This window comes from Nicotiana tomentosiformis, chromosome 11 (assembly GCF_000390325.3).
Source record: "Nicotiana tomentosiformis chromosome 11, ASM39032v3, whole genome shotgun sequence".
Classification (NCBI taxonomy): domain Eukaryota; kingdom Viridiplantae; phylum Streptophyta; class Magnoliopsida; order Solanales; family Solanaceae; genus Nicotiana; species Nicotiana tomentosiformis.
This window is the reverse complement of record NC_090822.1, coordinates 112,742,722-112,759,013: the sequence shown is the minus strand read 5'-3', so window position 1 is coordinate 112,759,013 and position 16,292 is coordinate 112,742,722. Positions and strand designations below refer to the sequence as shown.

General features: G+C 35.6%; 3 protein-coding genes across 5 annotated transcripts in view; 1 reads left to right on the top strand and 2 right to left on the bottom strand.

The window, feature by feature from the left end:
- Positions 1 to 4,341, top strand: part of LOC104089947 (tRNA ligase 1) — a 35,885-nt gene extending 31,544 nt beyond the window's left edge. Inside the window, exons 24-27 of the mRNA XM_009594966.4 lie at positions 877 to 957; positions 2,017 to 2,119; positions 3,082 to 3,240; positions 3,655 to 4,341. Coding sequence (XP_009593261.1) covers positions 877 to 957; positions 2,017 to 2,119; positions 3,082 to 3,240; positions 3,655 to 4,047 — 736 coding nt within the window. The 3' untranslated portion in view covers positions 4,048 to 4,341. The remainder of the gene's footprint in view (positions 1 to 876; positions 958 to 2,016; positions 2,120 to 3,081; positions 3,241 to 3,654) is intronic.
- Positions 4,342 to 4,818: 477 nt separating this feature from the next.
- On the bottom strand, positions 4,819 to 7,595 carry LOC104089955 (adenylate kinase isoenzyme 6 homolog). 2 transcript variants are annotated; one of them, XM_009594976.4, is made up of 3 exons: positions 7,192 to 7,595; positions 5,189 to 5,334; positions 4,819 to 5,094 (listed from the first exon to the last, which is right to left on the bottom strand). In XM_009594976.4, exons 1-3 carry the CDS (start codon positions 7,390 to 7,392, stop codon positions 4,908 to 4,910), a joined length of 534 nt encoding a protein of 177 aa, XP_009593271.1. In that variant the 5' UTR covers positions 7,393 to 7,595; the 3' UTR covers positions 4,819 to 4,907. The 2 variants fall into 2 exon arrangements, with proteins under 2 accessions (XP_009593271.1, XP_070044426.1); XM_070188325.1 differs by having other exon boundaries at positions 5,189 to 5,419; positions 7,192 to 7,420.
- Positions 7,596 to 8,688: 1,093 nt separating this feature from the next.
- LOC104089963 (exonuclease V, chloroplastic) lies at positions 8,689 to 14,964 on the bottom strand. 2 transcript variants are annotated; one of them, XM_018768680.3, is made up of 7 exons: positions 14,470 to 14,964; positions 12,652 to 12,756; positions 12,296 to 12,417; positions 11,071 to 11,220; positions 10,786 to 10,939; positions 10,181 to 10,200; positions 8,689 to 9,441 (listed from the first exon to the last, which is right to left on the bottom strand). In XM_018768680.3, the coding sequence occupies exons 1-7, from the start codon at positions 14,887 to 14,889 to the stop codon at positions 9,210 to 9,212; spliced, it is 1,203 nt and encodes a 400-aa protein (XP_018624196.1). In that variant the 5' UTR covers positions 14,890 to 14,964; the 3' UTR covers positions 8,689 to 9,209. The 2 variants fall into 2 exon arrangements, with proteins under 2 accessions (XP_018624196.1, XP_009593281.1); XM_009594986.4 differs by having other exon boundaries at positions 10,124 to 10,200; positions 14,470 to 14,963.
- Positions 14,965 to 16,292: the final 1,328 nt, after the last annotated feature.

The window sequence follows — 16,292 nt, the reverse complement described above, 5'->3', positions numbered from 1 at the left end:
GTCTTAGTATTATGAAACATATCACTTAAAAAACTTGAAAGGTCAATTCCTCATATTTCTCAGCAAACAACAAACTGAGGTCGTTCAACATTTTTAAAGTATCTAAAGTTCTGAGTGCTCATCTCCAGGGGTGTAACTGGCTTGCTTGCAAGCGAGTTCGATCATAAGTCTCATTTATTTAGAAGAAATGAAATTTGTTCTATAAAATTCTATTTCCCGGCCAGATGGAAAGAAGGACAATCATTGTTGTTGTCTAAGACATGAATGATGCAACAGGTCCTGCATAGTATCATCATATTTTGGTGTTTGACACACGCCTGATTGGTTGTCCGTGCTTTCACCTAGTCACTAATTTTCGTTAACTAGAGTGAATATAGCTCTAATTTAGTTAAACATAAATCCTAACGCGTAACAGCGTTCGAAAATTTTGAAGGAGATTGCCAACTTTGAACACAAACTCCAATACTTGTCACCGTAATTTTTCACGACCAAAAATAAAGAGAAGGAAAAGAAAAAGAAGAAAGTGGGTGTTATCTATAAATCGAACTGTCTAAATAAATGCTAATTACAGCAAGCTGTGTGGTTCAATATGTTCAACTCTATAGGATATTAGACAGCTAGAAGTTTCAGTGATATAACTGATTCATAGCAATGCAACCAACAAAATGCTGCAGATAGTAGTGGAGCTGATAATATTCTACTATCATGTCAGATGACTTTTTGCCTTGATGTCGTTGAAGTCTGTGCTCTGTTGGCATTGCCATGGGTATTTGGTATTTGACCTGTATAGTTTGGAACTGTCAATTCAAGGACATGTAGGTCTTCCCTTGTTCATTTGCTTTACTTGCTGTTGATATTGTTTATGATCATATGAAGGTCTCCGCTACCAGATTCTGTGAGGTCTATTATTGTGGAGGGAATCAATCTGTACAAGCTTCACACAAACAAACATGGAAGGTCAGTGTTACATTCAGCTACTGTCAGCAAGTGTAGTTAACGAGTTCCTCCACACCATCCCCCTTTTTGCACTTGAGTTGTAGTGTTCATGGTGAAAAGTATTATGCCTTGCTATGCGACCCCGAGCTATCTCTCTATTACATCCTCAGCTCACAAAATTGTTCTCAAAGTAATAGTTTATGTTGAAGTAATTATGAATTGAATTTGAGTTTTCCACTTCTTTCTCCAGATTGCTTTAGTAAAAGTAGGGTTATTATGTGTGATAAGCTTTCATCCAACTTCTTCATATGGAGGCTTCGACTCTTATGACTGTGTGATGATTGAATTGTATTATGATGCATAGAGGTCTCGATATATTATGTTAATACTTCTGGTTGGTTGAGAAGATTAGAAGAATATTACACCTTAAAACAGTGATTCAGCCCGCCAAATATTGGTCTGTCATCCTTAGTTTCCTCTTTCTTTGGGCTGGCAAAGCATGCATTACTGGAAATCTGATATATTATTTCCAGTTTCTTGACTCTACTCCTAAAATATCTTTGAGCATGATCTGGAGCTATGAAACTCCTTATTACTCTTGAGTCTTGAATATATGATTCTGCTTTTGTTGTATTGTTTTTTCCTGATGATAACTTTTTATATTCGCATATATGGATGTATACACACACATGTATACACATATATAATGTACTAAATTAATTGCAATACAGATATGAACCTGCATGTTTCAGTAGGTTCCAGACCATTTATATGCTTTTTCTTTTGGGGTTATAAGATGTCTTTTCTCAACCATGTACGTACAATCTGAAAAAACAGCCCCCCCCCCCCCCCCCCAAAAAAAAATCCCCACCGCCACCCCCTCCAAAAAAAAAAGTGAGAGTGAGTTGGATTAAATAAAAGAATAAATCCTAAAATACAAACCAACCAAGGAAAGTGGGGAGGAGAAAAAAGAAGAGATGTTATGACCAGCTTTTTTCTAGGTAATCGTGTTTCCGATTGATTGATTGTTACTGATGAATTTTTCTCATTGTTTGTGATTTTGTACATTCAATCCTGTAGATTGGAGTCTATAAAAGGGATATATGCAAAAGAGTGGGTTAAATGGGAGAAGCAATTGAGGGATATTCTACTTGGGAATGCTGACTATCTCAATTCAATACAGGTAAGTTTGTTCTAGATCTCTGAAGGCATGTAATTGATCTCTGATCTTACCTTCCACTTGAAAAAAAAAAGTAATTGCTATAACGTTATTAAAGCCCTTTACTTCAAATGTGACCCATGACACGTAGCTGCACTTATGCATACTTTATTTGAGTTGTCGCACCGGTATAGGAATTGTGTGATAAAAGATTGGAGAACATCATGCGGCTTCTTCAAATACGCTAAAAATCAGCAACAAATTTTGATATACACACACACACATACACCCCTATATGAGTCCATGTAACATAGCCAATGACCTAACTGAATTTTCTTTAGCTGCGCTGTTTGCACAGTTCTCTCTCTATGTAACTCTTCTTTGACATGGGGAGTGTGCAGGGATATGGGGGGAAAGAGTGACTTCAAGTAGGAAGACATGTTTGTTAAAAAAAATGAATTACTTACCTTAAAATGAGCTGGTGTGCCAAAGAAGGTCAGAAGTGCTACATGAGGAATACCTTTCTAGTTGGAGGAGTTTGTTGGATGGTTCTATATTTCATGATCAGCAACACCACACCACACACCCACCCCACGCAAAGAACCCCCTGGCTCAGTGTGAACGGAGAAGAGTAGGAAAGCTCACAATAAATTTTTTCACGTTGTGGTAAGAGAGATTTTGGGGGGAAAGAGTGGCTTCAAGTAGGAAGACATGTTTGTTAAAAAAAATGAATTACTTACCTTAAAATGAGCTGGTACGCCAAAGAAGGTCAGAAGTGCTACATGAGGAATACCTTTGTAGTTGGAGGAGTTTGTTGGATGGTTCTATATTTCATGATCAGCAACACCACACCACACCACACACACCCCTCGCAAAGAACCCCCTGGCTCAGTGTGAACGGAGAAGAGTAGGAAAGCTCACAATAAATTTTTTCACGTTGTGGTAAGAGAGATTTTGGCTAATGATTCTGCAAACTTCTGTTTCAGGTTCCATTTGAATTTGCTGTTAAAGAAGTCTTGAAACAACTGGGAGCTATTGCGAGGGGCGAGTATGCAGCGCCTACTTCTGAGAAGAGGAAGCTAGGATCTATTGTGTTTGCTGCTGTCAGCCTGCCAGTTCCAGAAATTCTTGGTCTTCTGAATGATGTGAGTGAATTTGCAAATTTATGAATTGCACTTATGGAGTCTTGACGGCTGGAAATTTATTTCTTGATAGTTGTAGTGAGTGGTCTATGCAGAAACATATTATTCCTTGTGGCTGGATTGTTTTCTTGGCAGGTTGAAGAGAATGATAGTCTTTCTTGCTTATCTGTTTGCTGACTTCTTTTTCTTTCAATTAAATAATATCTTTATCCGAGAAAAGCAAATATTTGATCACGAAACACACAGTATCTCTTGTTTATCTTTCCTTTCAATCTTATTGATTTCCTATCTCATCCGAATATTCGTTTAAAAGTCCTTTGGGTGAACGGTGAGTAAGGGGACTGAGGAGAGGCACTTTAGTTTTGCATAAAGGAACTTAACTATATTATCTCATGCTTTTCATTATTTTGTGGACAGCTAGCCCAGAAAGATCCGAAGGTTGGCGCTTTCTTGAAGGATAAAAGCACAGAGAGCTGCATTACAAAGGCCCATTTGACCCTGGCTCATAAGAGAAGTCACGGTGTCACTGCAGTTGCCAATTATGGTTGCTTTCTTCACCAAAAGGTGCCAGTAGAGGTGGCTGCTTTATTGTTCTCTGAAAAATTGGCTGCACTAGAAGCAAAGCCTGGCTCTGTTGAAGGTGAGAAGGTCGATTCTAAAAACCAATGGCCACATGTCACATTATGGACAGGGGAAGGAGTTGTAGCCAAAGATGCCAATACACTACCGCAGTTACTTTCACAAGGGAAGGCTACGCGCATTGATATAAACCCACCAATCACTATAACTGGCACTCTCGAATTCTTTTGAGCTCTACTCGTACCTTGTCTTGAGTCGATCTACATTGCTTGAACCTTAAACGTGTTCTGAGTGCATATCGTTTAATGAATTATCCAAGTTGTAGGAACAATTTTGTAGGGTTGTGTGCTTTTTTGGCTGGAAAAGGTTTTGCAGGATAGAATTAGATGTAGAGAAAATGTTAAGTGTTTAGAAAATGAAGTAGGTCTAGAGTCGCAGTATTTTTGAAACCGCAACTAGCAGTACTTGAATAAAAGGAACAATTTTCTACCGGGTACTACCATATATTAGTTTTCATTCCTGCTATGTTTGGATTGTTCCTAAAACTACTTTGCCACAATCTAAAATTTGTTGTTGTAGGCTATATGAATCATTATTGTTCATGTTATTCTATTTAAGTTCGTCTCCAATTATAATTGTTATTAACGACAAATGCGATTGTTTGTGTTATAGCTATACAAGAAGTTATCAGTCGCGCATTTTCCAGTTGGATATATTGTAAAAATATGCATGTGGTGGTTGTTTCTCTTTAAAAATATTGTGATGGTTTGAAATTGTATTTCTAAATTTATTTGTTATTGTGCTGCGGTAGGACAAGTACCAGAGTTCCCAGTAGTTTTAAGATCAACTTCTCCCAGTTACTCTTAAAATCAACTGCGAAGGTCCTCTAGTATAACAATCATTGCACAAATAAACCTTCTCGAAAGGCTTTGTTCCGCGACGATTAATGGAGAGCACATTGGTGCATTTCTACAGAATTTCTGTTTATATGAAAGAAGGGTGTACCTCCCCAAACAGCCAAAACCACTATAGAATATCATTTGAATACAAAAATCAAACATGCAATAGAAGATACACTTGTGATATCTTAATCATGAGACAGGGCTCCAACTACTAATCCAATTGGACAGTGTCTCCACATTTTTGCTAATATCCTCAACAGAATCACTTCTTAGTGCCACCACAATATCCTCTGGATAACTCTCTTTTGCCTCCTCCAGCAAAATTTGGAATATTTCGCATTCGATGTTATTGGAGAGCTTTTGACCTGTGTAACCCCTGGTACAATCAAGCAAGTCAAGAACAGATCTGAGTGAGCAACATTACAGAGGCATGGATGAGAAAAGACAAAGGAAGTCAATTGATAGATTACCTCCTACTCAACCTATCATACAAGACAGTATTGTCGGTTTGAAGCACCACCACTTTATCGAACCAACGTTCAGGAAAGAAGTCACAGCCATGATGATCAACAATGTTTCCACCTTGTTCCATCATGTCCTCAAGCTCATCACACACCTGCAGCAGCGATGCCATGAAGCTTATAATAGCACAAATTTCTTCATCGTCAATTGTAGGAAATTTGACTTCACCCTTTTCAGAGCTGGCAAGTGGATTTTTGTTCATTAACTTACACAATCAGTTAAGAACTCAAAGCAATCAAAGCACTGATGAGAAGTGCAATTTTAAGTCTCTTCAACAGTGACAATACCAGTTAACCAAATTGGAAGAATATGAACTTAAATTATTTGCATAACAAGTAATGTAGAAATTTCACTAGCCGATCTTTTGAAAATAAATCCATCAACCAGCTAATTCGCTATCAGCAAAGAGTGTTCCTTTCATTTCCTATCAGTTGAATAGGAAATGGTGGTTTGCTTAGGACCGTGAGACCAGAGTTTGATTAATTGCTAAGCCATATTTTGCAAGTGTGGATGAGTGTGATGCAGATAGGAAAAGACATCCACAAAGTAGCTTCAATGTTGCATGCAAAAGCTCAAACTACATTAGTAACAACAGAAAAATTCTCTTCTTTTTCCTTCACAAAGAAACTCTTACATACCTTATCCATTCTTCTTTATTTTGTTTTAATAATTGAACATGTTAAACATAGAAGGCAGCATTTGGGATGCAACCCATATACGAAAGTCAAATGCAAAAACGGATGTCTTAAGAAGACGAAACTTTATTCCAATGCACTACAGTCCCAACAGAAAGCCCCTACATTTGTTAATCCTATTACGTGAGATCCGCATTCTCTACTGCTCAACTTCAATTATCATAGTTTATCCCACATTCAGATCTCATGTCCTTATTTTGTAAGAGGGTTTCTGCACTTCCCTTTTTCTCTGTCATTTACCTCCGACCAGTTAATCTTTAATGATGTTTCGGGGCACTACCCCAAATACCTTTACAGCATCAAAGCACCAAAAGGGAGGCAATGAAGAAGAAACAGCCACCATAACTTAAATTGGAGCACCTGGTCCAAAGGGATAATGCTATATACTCCACTTCTTTTGAGAAGGGAAAAAAAGGAGTATATATCATTATACCTTTTGAACCATGTGCTCCAATTGATGAATTTTTTCTACTTTGAAACCAGTTATAGCTTAAATAAATGTCAAGTTAACACCACCGGCTCATTTCCTACAACCAATTGGACGTAATAACCATGGGTAGTTTAAGAACTTTTTCATTAAGGTTCCAAGACACTCTTAGTCATTTTCAACATTCAATTCTATTCACCAGAACAAACATGTATCATGATTATTTTTTGAGCTCATTTACAAGAGCATCTATACAGTTTGGAACAAACTAAAAGCAGCTCAAAACTTGACAACAATGATGACTACCTCTATATTTTCTACTTAAATAAATCTCTAAACAAACTAAGAAACCCCTTAACGTTGGACCTAAAGTAAATGAATCAACATATCATGCCTTAATCACAACTCGCTGCTATAGATCTTTTATTCCATTGTGTTATGTACTATCACTAATTCTTCAAAAAAACATAAAGAACTTATAGCCTTTTGAGACAACTCCCTCAATGTGACTTTAAGTATACCTCGTTCCCTCTTAACACCTTCAATCCGCTACATTTAGAGGCCTATGTTTCTCATTTTAACTTTTATCTCTGCTACTAATACAGTTCAAAAAAAAATACTAACTAAATAAACATTAACAGCAACAATTCTCTCAATTGTCAAAAAAATGAAACACGAAATAGAAATTGAAGAGACAAAATAGGAAAAAGCTAATTCTTTTACATTTTTATTCTCCTATTGAACTGAAATCAAAGTCAAACATAAAATACGTATTTTTTTATTCCATGATTAAGAGCTAGGGTTTTGTATTTTCAATGTTTAAACTTACGAGGTCTTCGTTGATGACATAACAGTCGAGAGTGTCGTCCCATCCGTCGTGCAACTTCTTCTCTTTAACCAGGTCGCCGACGTTGATGTGCCGGAGCTGCGTCGCCTCCGCCAGCGCAGATGACGTCGTCGTTTTTCCGGTGCCCGGCGTTCCGGTAATCATTATGTTAGGTATTCTTCTGCCGCTGCTATTTTGCGCCATGGTGATTACTGCGGCTACTGAAAGTAGCGAAACACTTTTTGGTCAGTAACCCAATTATAGTGTGAGGGTATCTAGTATACAGGCAGAATATACTTATTTGCTGCTCATATTTAATGTAAACTTTGTAAAGAGTTGTTTGGTTTGAAGTATAAGAAAATTTAATCTCCTTGTAAAATTATGTTATTAGAATATCTTGTATAATTAGTACTTCTTCCGTCCCAATTATAGGTGAGATTATTTAATGGATTATAACATTATAAAGTTGATGATTCCCGCTAAGAATTTGATCGCCCAGTCATGCTAATTCCATACGAATCAGTACCGAGAAGCAGTGGCACACCAAATTTTTTTATTAAAGAGTATCAAAATATATAAAAGTAAACATGTCAGAAAATTATAGGGAATGAACACATAGTATATATTAAGGGTGGCAAGTGGGCCGGTCCAGGCTAGGACCGGCCCGAACTGTGGGCCAAACGGGTCAGGACCGTTTGGCCCGGTTTTAGCGAGCCTGGGCCGGTCTTATGATTTGGACCCGTCGGCCCCGGGACCGTTAGCCCGTCAGGGCCCGGGACCGGGCCGGTCCCTTAGCGGGCCAAACGGTCCCCACGGCTATTTTTTAAAAAATATATATTATTTTATTTATTTTTTAAAAAAAATATAGCCGTTGGGCTGTCAAAAATAGCCGTTGTCTATTTATAAAATAGTCATTTAACCCCCCTCCCCCAACTTTGTTTTAATCCCAAACTTTTTATATATACATCTTATATCGATATACTATATATACATCTTATATATAGTATATAAGATGTATATATAGCTTATCGAATATATATACATTTAATATATATATACTATACTATATATACATCTTATATATAGTATATAAGATTTATATATAGCTTATCGAATATAGCATATATATATATATATATATATATATATATATATATATATATATATACATCTTATATCGATATACTATATATACATCTTATATACTATATATATTCGATATATATATATATACATCTTATATCGATATTATAGTATATATTAATACCTGAGATGATTCATGGATAATGTGTCTTGTATAGCAATAAATTAATTGTTATTACAACATAACAATTCTTGTATTATAATTCATGCATAATAAATTAGTCAATCCCTATACAACAATCCATGTATTATTATTCACCGCCCTAACAATCTCTCTTATAATTCACTGTAAATAATTTTTGTATTAATATTCACTACATAAACAATCACTACATTATATATCTGCGCACAACTAGATAGTAAACCAAATGACTAATACATTAAATTAAGAATTGGCTGCTTCATCAACAGTCCTGCGTATATCAAACACAGTTGTCATCTCAATACCTTTGACATTACAAAACAACACCGAGTTCAGGCTCAACAATTTTATCGGATGTCCCTGAAGGGACAAGTTCAGGCTCAATAATAATTACAAGAAAAATGAATAAACTTACAATGCAAAAAACAAGAATTGGTCCAGCAATGAATTTTCAGATTCAGCATCTACCTACAGCTAGGAGTATAAAAACTGCTAGCTTCTTTGAACACAATTGTGTACCCAAATTTGTTTAGAGTTTAACCGATAGTGTAAAGAATTTTTACACTATCAATGCAATTTAACTAGTTACAGTATAGTAATATTCTCTAAGTTACCTTATCCGGCTTGATATGGGAGTCACATGTTATCGGTCAACTCAATCTGATAGTGTAAAATTTGTGTGCGGAACGTATTCTCAATTTATTAAGGATCTAGTTGGAAACTGATCTTGCCGAACTTAGCAATTAGCATTCAGTGTCCTTTCTACTTGGGAGCCAGAATTGCTGGCTGGACATTCAGAAGCAAACTTGCAAGATCTGCATTTCCAGCGCTCCTCTTCAGGGGTGTAACTGGCTTCTCTTTCTCCTCGCCAAACCTCTAAAGAAGACTTTATTTGACCCTTTACCCAGTTAAGATCATACTCAAACTGATCTTCACCAAGCAATGATTGATCTTCTTGTAATTCATACCTGCAGAGAAAGAATCCATAATATAGTTTCTAATATATATATATACGTATATATATAAGGGTCTCTTCTAATGCTGAGATGAAGCTTCACCAAATGAACTTTCTTGAGCCTGTTTGGTTTGGATATTGAATCTGACTAATGAAACTGTCTAATTATACAAATGTGATTAATGAAACTAAAAAGATCAGGAAAAATGTATAAATTGAAAATATAGAGAACTGGGTGAAAGCATGGAAACACGAGGATAATCTCCAGAGATAAAGAAATTAGAGAGCCATCAAATAATCAACTCTGAGATCACTTCTTCAAGAGAGTCCAACCTTGATATCTCCTCCATAAAAAAAGTCAGTTCATACTTCATGTTTCTAACAAAAGAACATAGAAAGCAACTAAAAAGATGACGAAACTCTTTCTAATTTGGAGTTTTTAGGTAATGATTCTGAAGGTCAACTTCAGACATCTCACTAGCCAAACGAGAGAAACACAGAAAGAAGTCAATAACAGAAATAAAAGCAACATCAACACGGATATAAATGGTAGAAAAAGTTGGAAACACCAGAATGCAGCATATGCGTTCATTTTCATAAAGTTGATCCAAAAACACAGTGATGCTTGAAAAATCTCTATTTCTATCATCTGAAAATTGTGAAACATTAGCATACTATATGAAATTTCAATTCACCTCAACAGTAGTTGCTCATGTGCTGGTGGAAGCATGCTCCAAGTATTGCGAAGGTACCTCAACATATCAGTGAGAGTCTGCATTGACACCAAAGAGTAAGATGAAAAAAAACAAGCTATCAACAAAATATTTCCAAAGGCTAAAACATCAGTAAGATTTCCATAGCAGGAAAACTAAGCTGGCTACACTTTTTTTTAAGTAAACTAGGCACCCATTGGGATGCAATGTAAAAGACATACAACCTGCTGAACCACATCTTTTAGTCCTTTTCCCTCGAAGTAAAGTTGTCATTTTTTTATCCAGGTATAATTAATCATCACGGTTCTAGAACTCATTGAGGTCCATTTCTAGTCTTGATCAGACTACGAAGATGGATGGAGAAGAGGCTTCTCAGAAAGGGAAAATTTTGAGAAATGGCAAAGTAAAATTTTAAGAGAACTCAAGTTTAGGGCCTTCAAAGTGATTGTTAAGAGTTGGCCTAGACACCAAAAAAGTTGTCTGCTTCCTGCACATGATCTTCTACGGGCATGAGAAGACTTATTCAGGTACTTGGCTCAAGATCCTACAACATCAAATTATGTACCCATTTCTCCTGTTCTTTTTCATAACAATAAGAAACTATAAACTTTTATCCTGAAAAAGTTAGCGTCTTTGGGTAATACCTCTGTAGGGAATCCACATTTAGCAGTATTCTCTCTGATTTCAGCGGATAAAATCTGATACGGATTCAGAGAGAAGAAATCAAAAAACTGTCTGGAGGGGAATTCATCAGCCACTAAGCTGTCCCACAGATGCTTGTAGCACATTAGTTGAAGCCTGCCAAAAAAGGGATCACCAAGTTCATTAGATTTTGTACCTGTAAGCACATTTCAATAATAAAAAAACTTCATTCTGTTGCATATCTCCTTCTCATCAGACAGCTTTCAACCTTAAGTGCAACGCTATACCTTCCATTCCTCCGTTGCGGTTCACCAGGAAGGCTAGCTCTTACTCGTGTTTTTGTGTCGACTAACATTGGGTATGTATCACTTTGTCCTTTCGGCATTCGTATCTCATCAATAACTCCCACCATCCAAACACCTTCAGCAAAACCTACTCTGATGAACCAAATGAATTAGCCCAGCAGCTCTTAAGGATGAAAATAGTCAAGGATATTTCATAATTTTCTTTCCTACTATGCAGGAATTACTGAACTTGTTAAAGAGGAAATTACTATATGTCATGTGCAAAGATAAAGTTTGAGGTGAATTAGTGTGAGAATATGCATTCAGTCACAAGTGACTTTGGATGGACATCAAGGAATTGCGTACATGCACAACTGCATGCAAGGACATGCACCTATATGGTCATGGTGTCAACAGGTGTCGGCGTGTAGGGACAAAGACAGATACTTCATATGGGCATTAACTTATATAGTTTCGTATGTGCTTTACAGGAAAACAACTGGACAAGAATAAATGGAAATGTAAATAGCCAGTGAAACATATATTGATACTCTCTGTTTTCCCAGGTCTACAGTCTAAAGAGAAAATAAATAATGAAATCCACGGTGTGTGGGTCCCTAATCTAAACCAAGCAGTTCAAGATGAGTTCAGCAATTTTATCTGCATAATGTTGAAGCAGTCTTTCTATCAACCCGATTACATCTGTTATATTGTGTAACTGTTTGATCTAAAAGCTTAAACTATTAAAAAGGGGACACATTTATTTTTTTAAATTTTTTTTTATAATAAGTTGTGTTGCAGGGCCTGCTTGACTCTTTTCTTGGGTCAAGCACGTGAATATTCTTCTTGAAAATGGGTAGCAGTGAGTCTTGCAAATAGACCATTGCATACTATGATATAATATTAAATTGTGTGATCACCTCTCATGAGACTTATTTATCTGTTTATTTTAGGTCTGCAATAACGCCAAACTGATCTAGTTGGTAGGTAAAAAGTTTAAGTTGATGAAATGTTACAGATGTGTTAAAGGGTCAAGGCCTTTTTCATTAGTGGATCACAAAGTTTGTATATGACACTTAAATATATACACCTGCCTTTTCTTTTTAAAGTGCTTATAGATACACACAAATAAATAAGATCAGTAGTTTAAAATAAATTCTTGATGTGGAACATTGTCAAGTAGACATACTTATAGGAATATCAAACAAAAGATTAAAAAGAGACTTACAAAGGCAATTCACGTGTTAATCCATCAAATAATAGTTGGTTTGCGCCAACTATGAAATTCAAGAACTTCAATGCCCATACATCTTCAGCTGATGTAACATGAACTTTTACCTTTTTGATCACCTGCATACAATCAAAATCATGGTAATAAGAATGAGCAACAAGTAAAAGTAAAACACAAGAATATACTAAAGAATCACTTTAAAAACGAAAATGGTAAGCACTGATAAATACGTTCGTATTTGCACAACTCTTGATATTATCTCTTTAATGTCCTCTCAGCAAACTGACATACAGATATTATCTGTCATATCAAAGTACTTCTTCCTTAATCACTCAAACATAGATAGGGAATACCTCCTCTTCGAGTGCTTCATGGCGAATGCTACCAGCTTTCATAGCTTTGGTCTTTTCGGGCTTGCCACAGAGAAGAGAATACTCCATCTTTTTTTCACACCATTCCTGAAGGCAAACTTGTGATAATGAGGACTAGTAATCAGTACACTTCATGTTTTAGGGATTAAAACTATCTGCCCGCACATTGCACAATGACTTTTAAGTATATAACAAAGCCAATGCAGAACAAGAGAATACACTCAAAAGAACGTTCACACCAGAAAGGCTAAAACAAGTACTTGTTTTTACACTAGCCAAATTTCTCAAATCATAAACGCCACAGTAGATAAAATTATTGAGCGGTTCTATCCTAGTAACATATCTTACCTACCACTACCAGACCGATCCACAATGACAGCATGAGAAACCAAAGGAAAAGAAATTAGTAATACAAGTTTCATCCATACAAGGCGTGAACCGTTGTTTTCTAGGAAGTCCTGCAACTCGTATTGGTTAGCACTAATCTGCTTCTTGAGACCAAAAGAACAACAAAATCAAAATTGTTACTGAACACAAAGAAAAATTGAATTTGAGACGAATGGCCTAGCTGTCCTTCCTATTAGTGGAAGAATATTAAAATCCAGAACCATATGGTCAATGGATTCCAACATATTCCGGAACGGTTACCACGAAAAAGCATTGTGTCGATGCAATATATGTGCAAATGAACCAGCTATAAATGATGTAAACCATAAGCCTGACCTAGAATCAAACCTCTTGCAATCTCATGTAAAATCCAAGCGATTCTCAAATGACATAGATCTTTTCACTGAACATCATACTACATCCTAGAACTTTAAAAAAAACAGATGAGTAATCTCACTTCACCCTGGTCCCATCTCAATACTCAAGTCTGTCTGCGGAACAATTCAAATAACATGTCCAACCTATATTTATCTACCCAAAGATCACAAGAAAAGAACCCAAAATGAAAGATCAAAAGATAATACTCCCTATACCCCACCTTATCTGACACTCCTTTTACTCTAGGGCGTCACAAAATTTTTGACACCATTTGATTTCGATAAAACTTTCACAGCTTCAATAATTCAAATTCATTGAACAATTCAAGTTAGAAAATTTGGTGTGATATTTTCTTATAGCAAACTAACTTTTGAAATAGTATTACTTTAATTTTATTATCCACCCTGCTAATAAAATATAGAAGTCAAAAGAAAAAATATAACAATAAGCCTTCATGTACTCATGGTCAAAGCAACAAATTAGCTAAAATTCCAAATTACAATTCTACTTAGCACTCAAATAATGAAACATCAGCAAGACCACAGCTTTTGTCAAACTACAACATCAAAGCCGTCCAATTGTAGCACAACTAAAGCAAACTGATTAAAAGAACACTCTTCGTGTCACAACTTATCTTACCCTTTTGGGACGGCCAAAGATGTTTCACACAATTTCATTTCTATATAACAGTCACAACTTTGAAAAAATCAATTCATTAAACTGTTCAAAATTTAAATTTTATGTGATAATATCTCTACCAAATTAACTTTTCAAATTACTTTAATATTTTTCTATCATGCACTTATAATGTAAAAGCCAAATTACTTTCTTAAACTTGGTATCTAGTAAGACCGACTAATCATGATAAACACCATTATGTACAAAGCAACAAAACAGGCTGAAATTCTGAATTCCATTTTCCACTTAGCAATGGATGAGGAAACATTAGCAACACTACAGCTTTTTCAAACTTCAACATCTAATTGTAACAAAAGTAAACCAAATTGTATTAAAAAATCAAATAAAAATTCATACTGTGGCAGTAATATCAGTAACAGACAAGCCTCTCTTCCTCCGAAACCGATGCAACAACGAATCAACAACTCTATTCCTCTTCTGGCTACTTGTTAACCTTCCAGAATCTTCTACATCGATCATTAACGGATCACTCCGCGAACAACTCGAAATACTCCGGTTCGATAACAGAGTAATAGATTTAATGGACCTGACGTTTTCACGGAAATGAGCCGATGAAGAAGCGCGTGGTGGAGACGACACCAGAGCCCGCGTAGCGGCGAAGGCAGCTTCGATTAGCGCCATTTCTTCGTCACTGATTATCTCTACTGGAACGTGAAATGGTGTGTTTTGGTTTTGTGTTGGTTCTTCAGGAGAAGGGGAGTGACTCGGTGATTGTGACTCAGTCATTTTGGACGAGTTGGTACCGAGTCGTGGCATGTGACCGTTGAGAACGCCATGAATATGGGATCGGAGCCATGTTTTTGGTTTTTATATATTTATGAAAGTCGGTCAACTAAATTTTAAATTTAAAAGAATCGAGTACTATTTAACCTCTCTCTTTTTTTCTTTTTTTTTTAACTTTCTCTATTTTTGTTAAATTCCAAAGAATAATAGTTTGTTTGGCCAAACTTATAAAATAAGCTTATTTTAAAAAATATTGTTTTTAAAGTGCTTTTTAAAAAAGTATTTTTAGTGAGAAACATGTCGTTTGTGTTTGGCTAATTAATTCAATTAGCATTTTTGAATGACAATTAGTGTTTGGCCAAGCTTAGTAATTCTAAGTGTATTTTTATCGAAAGTGCTTTTTAAAAAAATACTTTGGGAATAAGTTATTATTGTATGCTTCTCAATAACTGTTTCTATTCAAAAGTACGGGTTTTTTTTCATCTAAACGCTTGGCCAAACACCTTATATTTGAGAAAAAATGCTTTTGACAACAACCAAAAAATGAACTTTTGAAGAAGCTTGGCCAAACAGGCTATAAGCTTAAAAATTACTATTTTTTCTTGCATTTATTTGACGGTATTTGTTTGATCATATAAATAATTAACATCAGAAAAAGAATTATTGACATGTATATTATAATATATATTTTGTATAACAGCATTTCACTATAAGAGTTTAAAAATATTTGAAGCTAACGAGATTATTATAGATAAGTTTGATTGTATTATGTATAGGCTCATCTCCCGCTACAAAATATAAAATGGAGAAATAACTTAATACGATATGAAAATGTAGCATGTACTGTATGTTCCATTGTCATATACTTTCAAAAGTCAAAACACATCCCATAATTTGAGATTTATGATATACGTAAATAATTAAGTAGTGAGTACAAAGAGCAAAACATAAGAAGAGAAAATGGCGAGGCAGATTGGTTGCAGAGATATATGTATATACGGTATAGTATACAGACCGTATAGAATCACAAATTTTAAAAGTATGAAATGTTATGAAAACGTTATAAAATTATTTTACAATTTTTAAAAGTCTGTAATCTTCCTTAAAATCTCAACTGTTTAAGACCAAAGTCTGAAATGTTAGGACGTTCCACCCTGTAAATATTTTTTTTTAACTTTTAAGTCATGCATTGCATATATAATTAATAATAATACTAATTATCCTCTTTGCGATAGCATTTGATTTGGTAATATCAAACTCGAGTTTCCCGAAAAAGAGGGAGTACTTGGTCACCTTTCGGAGTTCGGTGGCTGAGACTCAGATTGATTATTTACTCTGTAGGAAGTCCGATAGAAGTCTTTGCACGGATTGCAAGGTCATCCCAAGTGAGAATCTCTCGACCCCTCATAGGCTCCTGGTCATGGACCTTGAGATCA